The 15,138-nt window shown below is 27.3% G+C and overlaps 1 protein-coding gene and 1 long non-coding RNA gene across 3 annotated transcripts in view; one reads left to right on the forward strand and one right to left on the reverse strand.

The window, feature by feature from the left end:
- Positions 1 to 3,830: 3,830 nt before the first annotated feature.
- On the forward strand, positions 3,831 to 5,939 carry LOC140919242 (uncharacterized). Its single transcript, XR_012161820.1, has 2 exons — positions 3,831 to 4,087; positions 5,320 to 5,939. It is a non-coding gene; the product is annotated as an uncharacterized lncRNA (long non-coding RNA).
- Positions 5,940 to 14,716: 8,777 nt separating this feature from the next.
- Positions 14,717 to 15,138, reverse strand: part of LOC101509676 (homeobox-leucine zipper protein ATHB-13) — a 2,969-nt gene continuing 2,547 nt past the window's right edge. For both annotated transcript variants that reach the window (XM_073364919.1, XM_073364918.1), the window contains exon 5: positions 14,717 to 15,134. In XM_073364919.1, the coding sequence (XP_073221020.1) occupies positions 14,970 to 15,134 (165 nt within the window). In that variant the 3' untranslated portion in view covers positions 14,717 to 14,969. The remainder of the gene's footprint in view (positions 15,135 to 15,138) is intronic.

Genomic DNA, 15,138 nt, shown 5'->3' on the forward strand with positions numbered 1-15,138 from the left:
ACATGGATTTATAATGGAGAAGGATGGTGATAGAGAGCATTACGATTTACATATAGTCGTGGAGCATGTACAACTGGAGGCTGATGTTGCTGTGCAGGAGGAGCCTGCACATGTTTCACTTGTACAAGAGGGGAGGATGACAAACATATGAAGGAGGCTTCTATATAAGAAGGGGAGGATGAGGAGTATATGGAGGAGACTATACAATTAGAGAGGTAGGAGGACCATATGCACAAGGCTTTACAATTGGAGGATAAGCTTGCATGGATCTTGGATTACTGAATGATATGTCCTTCGTTACACGATATCGGTATAACATTGCTGGTAAATTGTGGTTTGATCAAATATGTTAGTTATTTTGATTTAGAAATATTTAATTAAATATTATTTTAATTTTATATATTTTATTTGTATGCATAAGCGTCCTACCTTAAAGATATAAAACACATTATTTCATAATTTACTCCGCAAGATATAGACTGGTGAGTGAATTTGTTTGAATTATCTGCACTACAACATGGTAGTTCGAATTATGGAGAAAAAATGTTTTCTATTGTTGTTAAGATACCTTTTTCCTCTTGATTAAGTAATCATTTTACTAAGTTTTAGCCTTTTCTTCAACTAACTAGAAATTTTTTGATAAATAGAAAACTCAAATCAGAGTTGAGAGAGAGATATTTTTTTTATTGACTGAAGATAAAATAAAAAATAAACAAACAACGAGAGTGTGAGAGATAAAATAGAAACAATGTAGTATAGGAAGAAGAAAACACAAGATACAATCATATTTGAACTACTGATATTATAAATCTCTTTAATATTAATATGTTATACATATATAGTTTCTTTTTGCTATTACATACAATATACATACAAATAAATAAAAAAACTATGGTCATTGTCTTCACACCTTATTTGTCATGTTTATTGTTTTTTTTCCTACTCATGGTCTTCAAATCTTGTGTTGTCATGTTTACTGTTTTTTCTCCTTCAATCTTCAATATTAGAAACTAAAAATCCAAAACAAATGAATAAGAATGAAAATATCATAGGAATATTAAGCGAAACCTAAAGTGAAATAACAAGAAAGAAAGAAAACTAAAAAGAGAAAGATGAGGCTTAAGTCGCTGCCTACGTCGAAACGACGACTATTCCTCTGGATGCCGCCCTGCGCGACCAGCATCTGCGCCCCATTTCTTCTATGCCTTTTCCTTTCATTTGCCTGTTTGTTTTCCTCTCATTTCTTTTCCTTCGTTTTTTTTTTTTCTTCTTCTTCATTTCTTTTCTTTTTTCCCCTCTTTTTCTCTCTCCTTTGTAGCCTCCCCACTCATCTCTTTCTATCCTTTTTTTTTTTTGTCTATTCGAGATTTGATTTGGGACCCTAAGATGGTTGCTCTTTAAGTCGATGATTTAAAATTCACAAGGTTGGATGGAGGACCAAGTGACGCCTTAAACTTGTATAATTGAGGTAGTTAAGGTAGGCAAGGGATAAATAATTCAAGTTATGGATGAGAGTGTTTGAAGATCTACTAAAAATGTGGTGCTATGATTAGAAGAGTTTTTAATTAGTGAGATTACTAAGACGATTAGAGTCAATGATGAATAAGACCTTGTATTGTATCTTAAGATGAAATGGATGAAATTAGACGGTGTGATGAGTATTTGGAGATTTTGCGGATCGGATTTTAGAATTTTATTTAATGATAGAAAATGAAAAAGAAGAAATGTAACAAATGATTTATGGTTCAGATGTTGATCTTGGGAAGTCGAGCGTTAAGATTTAAAATTAGTGTTTTAGTGACCAGATGGACGATAAAAAATATGTGGGTCTGTAAGATATTTTACTGCAAAGTTATGAGGATGCAAATTATAACTAATTACTCCATATGAAATGCTTATTGGGAACATTTGAGAAATAGTTCTTTAGGACGTTCAATTGTTTGATTCTTTTAGTTTGCATCTCGGTGAAGGTTGAGAAGGCATAAGAATCCAACGAGTGAACCAAATTTTAGAAAATGTGCCAAGAAAGCTTTTTGGAGCAACACATAGAGATGTAGCTTATGTCAATTAAAGATTCATGGAAGGAATTATCTCACCTGTAATTCAGACATTGTTATTATAAAGGTATGCCAATGATACAAAAGCACTACTTGAGTACATGTCATGGGGGTTTCTATTGTGTTTGTCGATCAACAGAGTTAAATGTTTGTTTGGTAGGGAAGAATTGAGCAGGAAATGGAAAAGTTTGGTGGGAGCTAGTAAGACTTGATTTATTGAAATCATTATAATAAAGATGTATCAAGGTTCGAGGTAGAAATTTAAGGTTTGTGTAAAGGGGAAAAGCGATGGAGTGAATACAATATGTTTGACCTGTCATAATGAAAAGATAATCATCAAGCTGCAAATAAAGGACATGACGAAATTGAGAAGTATCAGAATGAATGTTGGTAGTAGATGTAGGAAAATTATTTTCGGGTTTGTACAGAATTGCGAAGTATGTAGGAAATGGATTAGTGAAGCGTGAATTTGAGGTGTTAATGCATGAGACAAATGGAGTTCTTAATCTTGAATGAAATTCAAGTTGGATTTTATTAGAGATGTGACTCTTGAAACGAAGCACTTAACCTAAACGAAGTTTGTGTGTTGTAGGTGGTATGGTTTTGGCATGTTGCCGAAAATAATTGAGGAAACTTTGATCACCAACCGGATGTTGGGATGTAATTATTAAAGTTAAAATTAGACAAACATTTTGATAAGGACATTGTGGTTTGATGTAGTTGTGCGCCTAAAGAAATCGAGGATTTGTGGGCAATGGAGAAATTAGGGAGTTTTTGGCGGTAATAATTGTTTTGTTCTCAGTATGTTAGTGTCATACTTAGTGTTTCGGTTTGATACCTAATGGATGTTTCGTACCAAGTGGACGTATATGAGGCTATGTGACATAGCTATGAGCGATTGTAGTTCGTCGATATGATCAACATTATAGGAAAATAAGGTAAACTCAGTGGACGTTGAGAAGATTGTTTGACCGCTTATGCATTAGAATAACCTTAAGTGCAAGTCGCAAAGAGTGCTATTACAGTTCGGTTAAGATAGTCTAAGCCACCATCATAGTTGTGGGCTACTTATTAACAAATTGAGGAACTGATCATCCTTAATCTCTTTTTAATAGTAGACAAAATCACGTTGAATTGAACGGGCGAGTCTTACCGGCTTTGATAGTGCGTAACATTATTAAGCACCCTACGAAAAGGGATAGATGATACTTCCTTCGCGTAGGCATGACGAAACAAGTTCTATCATGTATGTTGAGTTTGAGTGCAAGCCTAGTGTGGTTATTACTCTTACTTTAATTTTTGAGGACGAAACTTCTTTTAGGGGGGTAGTAATGTCAGACCCTAAATTTTCTAAATTCTAATTTATGCGATTTTAGGGATTTTGTTTTAAATTGTTTAGGCATTTATCTCAATTGAATTTTATTTTAAGAATTAAATATCAAAAATATATTTTATTAGAATTAATAATATGTTTAATATTTATATATATTTTAAGACCCGATTAAGATTATTGGTTGGAGAATAATTTAATTATGTTACGAAAAATTTAATATCGGACATTTTTTTTTAAATGTCACTTGTTGCTAAAAAAATATATCTATCAATTGAGTTGCAACGAGAATAGATATTTTAAAAAAAAAGTAATTTGAGAAGTGATGTGTAATGATGTTTTTTCAAAATATCTATAAAGTTAGATATTTGTTTTGTTGGTTTTAATTTTAATATATATATATATATATATAATATTAGTGAAAGGAAACAGAGTCAGTTTTCCGTGCAGCTCATCACCTCCTTTTCTTCTTCTTACTTGATGTTTCAAGAACAAAGTGTGGGTGGTTTTGAAAAAATTACAAATACAAACTCTCATTTTTCTTCTAGATCTAAGCTCCCTTCCGAGAAGTTACAGAAGGGAAAGTTGTTCATTGCCACACTACGATGCTAGTGAGCTAGTTTTCGAAGTGACGACGTGAGCGAAAATTTTACCGTAGTTAATCGCGGTGCCGTAATCGGTTGTTAAAGCTACAACAGAGGTAAGGGCTCCTTCCAAACTTTTAGTTTGCATTTAGGACATTATTTGTGATATTGTGGAATAGAAATTTGATGTATTTGAGGTGTAAAATTGTGGAAAATGAATTTAATTCGTTTATGTGTGAATTAGTTGAATTTGAATTTGGGTTGTTTTGAGGTGTGTTTTGTAGTGATTAATATTGAATGTGAATTGTATGTTCATAATTATTATTATGAACTTTTGAGATGTGATTTATTTGCGGATTTTGTGCAAAATGAATTGATGAAATTTGGTGGTTTATGTGTAAAAATGTGGAGTTTTGAAATTGGGAGAGTTATGTTTGAATTGTTGAAATTTAATTGAGGTGCTATATGTGTGGTGACTAAATTTGAAGTGTTTGAGTTACTTAACGAGTTATTTTCAAATAAATAAGTTTGAACTGAAGTTGAAATTTTACAAAAAAAATTTAGAGTTGTTAAAGTTGTGAAAAAGTTTCAAATTTTAACTAAGTTAAAGAGTTTGAGCAAAAAGATAAATTGAAATTAAAAATAGTTAGAGTTTAAATGTTACTCTTTTAATTACTTCTGAACTGAGTTTTAAAAAGGAAAAAAGTTTAGATTATTTTATTAACTCAAAAATTTTGGTGCTTTAATAGTCGAGTGTGTGTGTATGATATTTGGACAATATTTGTTTTATTTAGTTTTAACTAAATAATATAGATTATTTGGTTTTAAAAGTTTGGTGTGTGAGAAAGATTTAGTTTTGGGAATTTTGTTGTGTTTGGATTAGTTTTATTGTGAACAAATTGTTATAAATATTCATGTTTATGTAGTTAGTTCCTCGAGTCTCGAAAAGGAATCGAGACCGTTGGTACCAAGTTAGCGGTGAGAAGAACTCTGATATATTAATGTTGTTGTGGTGATTTATGGTTGAAAATATTGGAGATTGAATATGGGTGATTAATATTTGAAAATTGTGGTGACTCACGTTGGTGAAACTGATGTGTTCATAATTACTGTTATGAATTTTTGAGAAAAATTTATGTGTGGATTAGTGGAAAGGAATTTGATTCAATTTATGTGTGGATTGAATTTGGAGATGTGGTTTATGTGTGTTTGTGAAAATAGAAATTGGTGTGAATAAATATGTTTGAGTATGCTATGTGTTGTATCTGAAAAGTCATTAGTGTTAAATGAGTATTAAAAATGAGGAATCTTTTAATAGCTACATTTACTTATTGATTGTGGTGAAAAGAGTCAGAGTATGCTCATGCATTTCATAGTATATGGTGACTGCGATGGGGCCATGGTGATAGTGGTGACCGTGATGGGCCACGGGATGATGCATTGTGAATTGTTGGTTCATCTTATCCTTGCGAGGATTGTCGCGTTATGTTGATCTGTGAGAGATTGCACTCTAGAATGTGTTGATCTGTGAGCGATTGCACTCTCGAAAATCGTGCTGATCTATGAGCGATTGCACGCTAGTAAATCATGCTGATCTGTGAGAGATTGCACATTGGTAATTAGTGCTGGTCTGTGAGAGGCTGCACTCTAGAATGTGTTGATCTGTGAGCGATTGCACTCTAGAAAATCGTGCTGATCTGTGAGCGATTGCACACTAGTAAATCGTGCTGATATGTGAGAGATTGCACCTAAGTAATTAGTACTGGTCTGTGAGAGGATGTACAATTATGATGAGTCATGTTTGCTATACTATGATGATTGTATATACATATTCGGTTGTTGTTGTGATTTGCCGTAATTGCTTTGAGGTGTGAATTTGGGTTGATTAAGTTTCGATGTACTTATGTGTTCGTAATTTATGTTGTGAATATTTGATGTGTGATTGAGGTGTGAATTTGTGGAGATTAATTTGGTGTTAATTATGTGTTTATAATTGATAATATTAATGTTTGAAGTGTTAATTGATTCAAAGCCATTTTAGAACTGAAAATCTGCATTTTCTCAGTTGTTTTCGGCTACGATAGTGCAATATATTTTGTTAAGTAATTGATATATTTTTTCTCTTCTCCATCTAAATGTCCAACAAATGCACGTGCCTTCAAAATATAAGGTAGTTCATGATTGTGAACTCCACAAATTATTTTAGCAATTCATCATAAACCATATTTTAATGGTTTTGATCTTAGCTTGAAAAGGAAACCACACTTTTCTTACTAAACTTCGAGCTGAATTACCAAAACATTTGTATTTATCTCCTTTATCACAACCTAATATTAATTTATTCCTTATTTCTCTATCTCTGATCTCTTTATCTGATCTAGCGATGATAATAATCACTTTGTTTTTAATATCAATCTCGCTCGTCAAATTCACAATAACTTCTCGTGTGTCAAATATATCTTAAACAAAATATAAAATAAATCAAAATAATAAATTTTAAAATATTAATTATAATTATTCATACCTGGATATGTGGTGAAAACATTGATAGTATGTACACATATTTTATTATATAATAGTAACGATTTATCCATATATGTTAAAAATGATATAAATAATAAACAAATTAAATAATTTAAACATTATTTTTTAAATAAAAAATTGGTGCGCTCATAAGTTTTCCGATACAGAAGAGTTTACAAAAAAATTGTGAAATATATTTCGATACAAAGGAGTTTTTGGGAAAACTTGTAAAATAATTTACGTTATGACCTATCTACCGCAAAATTTATATAAATTTTTCAGTAAGCTTTTATACCGAGTAACACAAATTAAGTTTTCAAGAAACTTTGGAAAAAGCTTTGCGTATCGAAAAACTTAGAGCAGAAAATTTTTGAATGGTGAAAAAGTGAAAAGTAAATTTGAGTTTTGTAATATTGTAAAAGTGAAAAATAGTAACGTCTACATTTAAAAAAAATAAAGAAATAGTAGTATAATTGTGGAAGTATAGACTAAAATTTTCTTGTTACTATTACAAAATTTCTTTTTTATTTTTATTTTTTATTTTGAAGAAATTATTACAAAATTTATACTAAAATGTATAAAACATAACTCAGTTAAATAACTAATCCTTTTTGCTCGACATCGTTTACCAGGTGATAGGTCAAATTAAACTGTATCATAGCTAGAGCTCTCAATAAAGGTTAAAACTCCAAAACTTAAAAAATTTCTTACTAAATTTATAATATTATATTAGGCGCTTCATTAAAATATTTTTTTTTAAATCTCGACTCATTATATTATTATTTTTTCTGCACTTAAGAGATGATGCTTGTAAGTCTAATATTTTGTTAATTATGATTTTTTTTCTTAAAAATTTTTTTAAATTTATTTTTCTCAGAAAATTATCAAAAAAAATTCAAAAATATTTTTTTTAGAAAAATTTTAAATCATTTTTTTTAATTAAAAAATTTCAAAAAAAAATTTAAATTTTTTTAGCGAAAAAAGATCTAAACTTTTTTTTCGGAAAATTTTAAGCAAGTTAAATGCGTGTCTGATTCAATTTTTAAGAAGAGAGAATAAAAAACTAAAATAACTTATAAACTATTTTAGATAATGGAATGATAAGAAGATTAGAAGTTCGATATTCACCATCAATAAAATACTAATATTAATTATTAGAAGCAAAATATATCTTTCTTTTTCTTCCTTCCCCTTCCCTTTATTAAAACCCTTTCTCTCTCTCATCCGTTGAATAAAATAGATAAAAATAACACCACAACCAATTGAACTTGGCTTTCTTGCCATAGGTAAATGACACAATTACATATAGTAGACGATCTCAACCATCATTGGTGGAGCTTGATGAAAACCTTTTAGGGGTGCTAGATTCTATAATTTTAATTGATAAATTTGCAATTTAAGCACACACAAAATTACCAACACAATGATAGAGGGAGGGGAAATCAAATTGAAAAACTGCAAAAATTTAAAAGTGATAGGTACAACATATCAGTTTGATTCGTATTTTAGAAAAATCAAGTTGAATAAAATCAAAAAATTCGAACCAAATTGATAAAGAACGTGTCAGTTTAGTTTAGTTTAATCGGATTGATATTTTTATAGCTCATATTTTTTTTAAACTATTAAAATAATTATATACTTTTTTATGTCACAAGTATATAAACTACAAAGAGAAAATTACTGCATTGAAAAAAAAAAACAAAGAGAAAATTATAATATAAATAATTAAAAAAATACAACATATTTTTTGGATAACACTTCTTAGTGTGACCTAAAATATAATGGTTTCTTTTAGTTATTGATGATCGATTTTAAATTAAGTTAAACCATACTCAAATTAATAGAGATTAAGATTATTTGATTTGGATCAAATACAAAAAAAAATTAAATTAAATTTAGTTAATTTCAACTAAATTTATGTGTTTATCGAGGCATAGATTTAATTTTTATAAGTTTAGAAGAAACTCACACAATTTAAATTTAGGTTAAAAAACATAATATAAAGACAGATTGACAGTATAAACTAATTTTATACAGTTAATCTGCCACATTGTATTATATAATTTTTTAATTAATATCAACTACTTAACTATTTTATATCCTAATGAGTTATAATTAGATGACATTAATTACGAAACAACTTTACACTGTCAATATATTAGATTTTTTTTTATCATTTTTCTTATATGTTATTTTTTAGACAAAAAAAGTTGTTAAAAGTTTGGGGTGGTCATGATTATCTATATGTCAATATCAACTATTAATTTGATATCAGAAAATATAAAATCACACGTATTTAATATATATCAGTTTTAACTAACCATTCAAATAGTAACATATCATATTATTATACCTAGTGGCCACTCTTGGCCCTTCTCAAGTATAGTTTTCACAATCATATTCATTCCTTCAAAACATACAGTCAATTGAAGGTTTTGTTCTTTCTTTCTGAAGGTCAAGTGAAGTTTCTAGTTCCATATAATTTCTAGTTCAATATAACAACATAATTAGTTTAGAAATTACAAGTAACAGTTATTATTATAAGGATGGGATTGTAAATTGAAATTGGTAAATTTCATTACTAAATTAAATATAATTTAAAAATATTTAAATATTATAATCTTTTTGACACAAAATAAAATTAATAATAAAAATGACAATTTAATATAAGTCATTTTTTTTAAAAAAATGTTGGGTCTGTGAGAAATGAAAATATAAAATATGTGGGATCGACAAGAGCTGACTGGAACACATTAAAATCACATGGGCAGGCACTATAGGACATTGGCATGGCTTAAAAATTTATCCATATTTAGTACCCAAAAGAATCCAATGTCTTCCACACATACCAAATATGAGTATGACATTGTCTTGGGATACTTCCAACTGTTTTCCACTTCAAACAACAGATTAATTGTTATTTCTTATTTGTTATCTTGCATAAAATATGAGGTTTCATTTTTTTTAATATTATATACATATACTACCTCTCCTCCGTCCTTTTTATAAATTCTTATTACGTTTTCACTCTTATTAAAAAATTAGTTGTATAGTTAATGTATTTATTTTATATAATATTTTTAAAATAATTTTTGTATTTGAGTATATTAAACTTGACTTTTTATATTTAAAGATAAGTTAGAAGAATTAATAACAGGTATGTTTAAAAAAAATTAATAAATGTATTTAATAAATTAAAAATAAAAGTACTTATATGGAAAGATAATTCTCAAATAGTACTTAAGTGTAATATAGCACTACCTTTGTCCCAAATTATAATTTAGGACAAAGGTAGTGCTATATTACTCCCTTTAGTCTTATATATAAAAAATTGTAATTTTTTTTCTAAATATAACAAAAACTTACAAATATCAAGATGTATTTATTGCCTAAATATCTTTTATACCTTTGTACTAGATATATAATTACTTTATCAATAGATGTGAAGGTATTTAATTTTTTTATAAACAAATATTTATTAATGTGAGAACAAAGAGTGCTCAAAGCCCATTACAAATCAACCATCATATAGAAATTGTTTTTCCCCTTCCTACAAATAAATCATGAACTAGACAGACGGATAATTTTGTAATGTCAAAGTTATTTTTAAAGAAAATTAAAAGCTAATTGACTAAATTAATTTTCTTGATCTTAATATTTTCCATTTTTTTAGAAAAAATATTAAAATGCTTTAGAGGTACATGTTAAAAAAATTAAATATAAAATTTGTATCTTAAAACTTGTATATACAATTTTTTAAAAATTTAAAAGTTAATATTTTCAACACAAAATCTTTATATTTAAATTCTTTAATATATATTCTTAAGACATTTATATTTTTTTTTAAATCAATCAATATTAATAATTAATTTTATTAGAATAATAAATAAAGCCAATGACTTGTTTTTTTATCACTTTAATTCATCCAATCCACTTTAACAAAATATATATTTATATTTTAAAAAAAATAATAAATTATATAATAATTAATTAATATAATTATGTAATTTTTAATTAAAACTCAAAATAAAACATTTATCCTAACAATATTTATCAGTTAATATAGAATTTTAAGACAAAACCATTTGTTTTTATAAAAATGGGAGAGTATGTATTATGCTATATATGATATGGATACCGTACAACTTAACTATTACATAGTGGCAGCACATGTATTAACTAACTCATAGCATCAACCTCGAAGTTAGATAAATTTAAATTTGCAGTTATAGATATGGATAATTTTGTCAACATATATAGCCTTTCCTTCAGAACCTAGCTATACTATTACTATATTGTTGCCGTAACCAACTAAAATGCTAGTACTTAAAATTATGTCTGTGTAGCAGTTGGCAGAATCCACATGTTATAATAATATTTTTATAGTAAGTGACATAGATTAAAATACATAACTATAATATATATACATATTTTTTATAAACTATAATAATTTATCAGAAAATCAATATTGATTTTTTATTTTTTATAATTTCATGTATCAAATTCTTTTAATAATGTTATGATTTTAATCATTTAAAAAAAAAAGCATATGTCTATATGTTACCACAATTTCAGCTGTTAATCAATATACATTTTATCCTTCAGAGTACCTCCAACACTCTAAACCTAAACATAATCAATGGGATTTGGTTCTTCTATATTTAATTAAAAATTATAATATTAGTTCAAAGAGTCACATGTACTCCACACTCTTTATGGGCAATATAATCCCAAAACATGCTAGGAATGCAACCCTAACCACCCTAATATATATGATACTTGTCCAACGAGTAATCACCAAGCACGTGGCCACTAAAGGATTCCACCATTTTTTATTTGTTTTATAGACACCATTTAATTTGTTAATTATTTCTACTTGTAAAAACATTGCTTAGTATATAGTTGGCTTCTGAAATTGTCACCAAAATGCCAAAATTTTCCGCAAATAACCAATTTTTTAAAGTTAAGTTCACATGATCCCATAAGTATAACAGCACAATATTAAATATATAATTAGATATTTTGAAGGATATGCAGATTGTATCACATGTATTGTTTATATTCCACACACACAAGAAACACATATACATTGTTTAACTAACAAATTAATGGATTCTTTTATGCTTAAACATAGGGTAATTTATTTACAATGAAGCAATGAGATTAGGGAATCTTACACAATACTCAGGTTTCCATCTCCCAAATTACAAAAGGTGCGTTGTGCCTTTCGGAATAAATAACTTTTATAATTATACAGTTTCCTATAATAATATGTTCTGGTAATTTAAAATTCAATCGAAAATAAATAAAGTTTGATTAAATATTTTTCTTGTCAAAAATATAATTTTAAATTTTATTATATAACCTTTTTTAATTAAAATTTATTAACCATTTAAATTTATTTACTTGATTTCAAATTTAAATATTTTCTGCAAGCAAAAGTACTATTTTAGTTAAAAATAATATTGAAAAAATATAATTTCTATTGCTAATTTTATTTTTATTTTTTAAGTAGGAACTGTACCTTTATTGTAGTCATTATCATTGCATATTGTCAACCGATATTTCACAGTTAACAAGTATTGTACTTTTTTATTTTACTCAAAGTATATTGTACTTGAACCTAACATATTATAGCAAGTTAAGCAATGATTGCTAAAACGTGTCTTTTCTACAAAAATAAATGAATAGAGTAAAAATATAATCATCTCTACTTTTGTAACTAAAGTTTGAAACAATATAGTTAGTGATAGATGTTTTCCATTTTAAATTTGATAAATTAATTAATACTTTTTTGGGTACAATAATTAATAATACGTACATTTTAGTAGTGGTACATATTTTTATAAAAAATAATACATTATATTGAGGCCAGTTACGAAAAGCTCTTCAAACTCACAAATTTTCTATGTTTTCAGTCCACTGTGCCAAAAAGACTTTTAATTGGGTTTTTTAAGTATTAGATAGTACTTTTAGAGAACTTTATATTCTTGCACTACTATAGACTATGATAGTGATTTTAGATGCAAAAATGATTTTACAAACTTATAAAATTGAATTAGACTCAATTCAAATTGTAAAGAATGTTGGCTCAATATTCCTAAGTATATTTGTATGGACGAAATCCAGCAAGTAATGGAACACCTCATTGGTACTAGAAAATAAATAAGGACTCATAGTAGGTGGAGTAGAGCTTATCAATTTGACAATGAGTGAATAAAAAAATGATTCATGAAGCGTGTTTGAAGGAGAAGAAAGTAATAGAAGACAGTGACATGATTCATTTCTTATAGCCCTTTCTATTTGATGATGTGATTGTGCTCCATACTATCCAAACATGAAACAACACTCTCAAGATAAGAAAACAAAATACATGTGTAAATATGCTTTTAGTTTTCTATTAAATTTTATTTTTAGTCTTTATAATTTTTTTAATAGTTTTCTACGAATTAAAACTGCGATTAAAAGTTAAAAAAATTATAAAGAATTAATAAAAGTAAAATTTTGAATTTTTATTAAATACATTCATTTGAACTTAACTCTATACTATTTATATTATAGAATATTAATTGTCATGCATTCTGTTTAAAAAATTTACACTATCGATTAACTACGATCAATTATATGTATGTCTTTAGAAACAGATATAATTAAACTTAAACGTTTTTATTAATCAAATAATTTTATTATGATTGATTGAATGTGTAAATTTTTTTTACAAAAATTAAGTTGATTATATTACTACGCATGGCATGATATATAGGGAAAGTGAACAATTTAATGTTGACCAAATATGTCAGCATTGCCATATAATCTATATAAGGGAAAAGAAAATGTACAAGGAAATAAGTGAACATAAGTGGAGGTGAAAATGAACTTAGGTGAATGCTAGAGACTAGAGAGTGGATGACAGTGATCTCACATGAAGGTTTCCCTAAAAATGGTGCATAGTGTAATGAGTACTCTGCTGATCACACCAAAAATACAGGGTACTGCAAAATTTGGCTTCATATGAAAGAAAATATCTTTATTTACCATTTAGCACACTATGTACCATGTAAGAATTTTGAAATTATATACATTCTTTTTTTTAAGTGAATATTCAAGTAAAGAGATATTTTATTTCTTAAAGTATATACACCTGAATTTGAAAATAAATTATAACCATATACTTAAAGGATTTGATTGGATATCACCGAGGTTTAATTTAAGTAATTGGTGCACATGTATATGAGTGTCGTAAATTTCAATTCTAAATCATAAAAAATTGCTCCCACAAAAAAATAATAATAAAAATTGATTTGAATAATCGTGTTTATAGTTACAAGTGGCTTGTAAAATTATATAGTACATATTATTTTTAGGTACAAATTATATGTATATATAGTACATATTTACTATGAGTCCTTTATAATAGTAAGTACCTGAAAAAATAATAATTTCATACGGTACACTTCTTTTCTACTTTTGTCATGATCAACAAAATCGACAACGTCTCATTCACGAGAATGACTATTTCCCACTTTTTTGTTTTCTTCCACTCTTCCATATGTTTGTCTTCTTCTTATCTTGAAATGTGTGTTTGATTCTCTTTCTTTTTTTATATATACTTTGTTAAGTTCCTATGGATTTTGTTCATTGTTGGTACTGATTGATGAAATCACCATAAATCATTAGAGGGTCTTTCTTCAAAGCATTAGCAAACATTTTTACTCTATAATTTGTACAAATGTATCATTCTCAAGCAACCTTAAAATAATTTGTTTAAGAAATATGTAACGAGAGAATCTACCCTTATTTTAATAGATCACATATAAAGAAAGTGTAGATTTGGTTTGTGTGTTAGCTCGAAGTCGGTCACGTTTGAACCATTTGATCAAAAATTAAATAGTTTAAATTTCAAATTCAATTATTTTAGAGTAACAAAAATTAAAATTTACATAAAAATGAATTGACTGTATAGAGTATAATAGTATTGAATAGTCCATGATGAAATTTTGTATTCAAAAAAACATAATTTTTCAATACAAAATTTAAGTTATAAAATAGTTAAATACACAAATTCACTACACATTAAATAATAAATTTCTATATCTGAATCACTATAACTTAGGACACTTATCAGCATTTGTGATTATATAATTCAAAACAAGATAACTTTACTCAAAGTTGCATGAAAACATTATATATTAACAAACTTAGGAAATTTAAAAAAGGAAAAATAAAAGTGACTAGCCCTTTATTCATTCATATAAAATTCTTCAAGCCCCACCAAAATTTCAAGTTGAAATATCCTATTTTATACATTAATTAAAAGTTTTCATAACAAGGCTTTTTAATTTAATAATAACAACTCATAAAATATATGGTGACAGATTGACACCCTTTTGATTAATTTCACATAGAAAAAGAAAAAAGAAAAAAAAAACTACATTCAAATTTTAAATTAAAACTCTCTCACTTTAATTGAATCAATTAATTAAAATGTTGCTGCTCCAACCATGGCCAAAATCCAGTTTGATCATCCATGCCACAAAACATGTTACTTAAACTTTCTTCTTTGACAACCATTTGATCAATCTTTTGGCATTGAATTTCTGGCCTTGATGAAGAAGTTGTTTGAAAAAGTTGAGCAATTCCTGCT

The sequence above is a fragment of the Cicer arietinum genome, chromosome 2 (genome assembly GCF_000331145.2).
Source record: "Cicer arietinum cultivar CDC Frontier isolate Library 1 chromosome 2, Cicar.CDCFrontier_v2.0, whole genome shotgun sequence".
Taxonomy (NCBI): Eukaryota; Viridiplantae; Streptophyta; class Magnoliopsida; order Fabales; family Fabaceae; genus Cicer; species Cicer arietinum.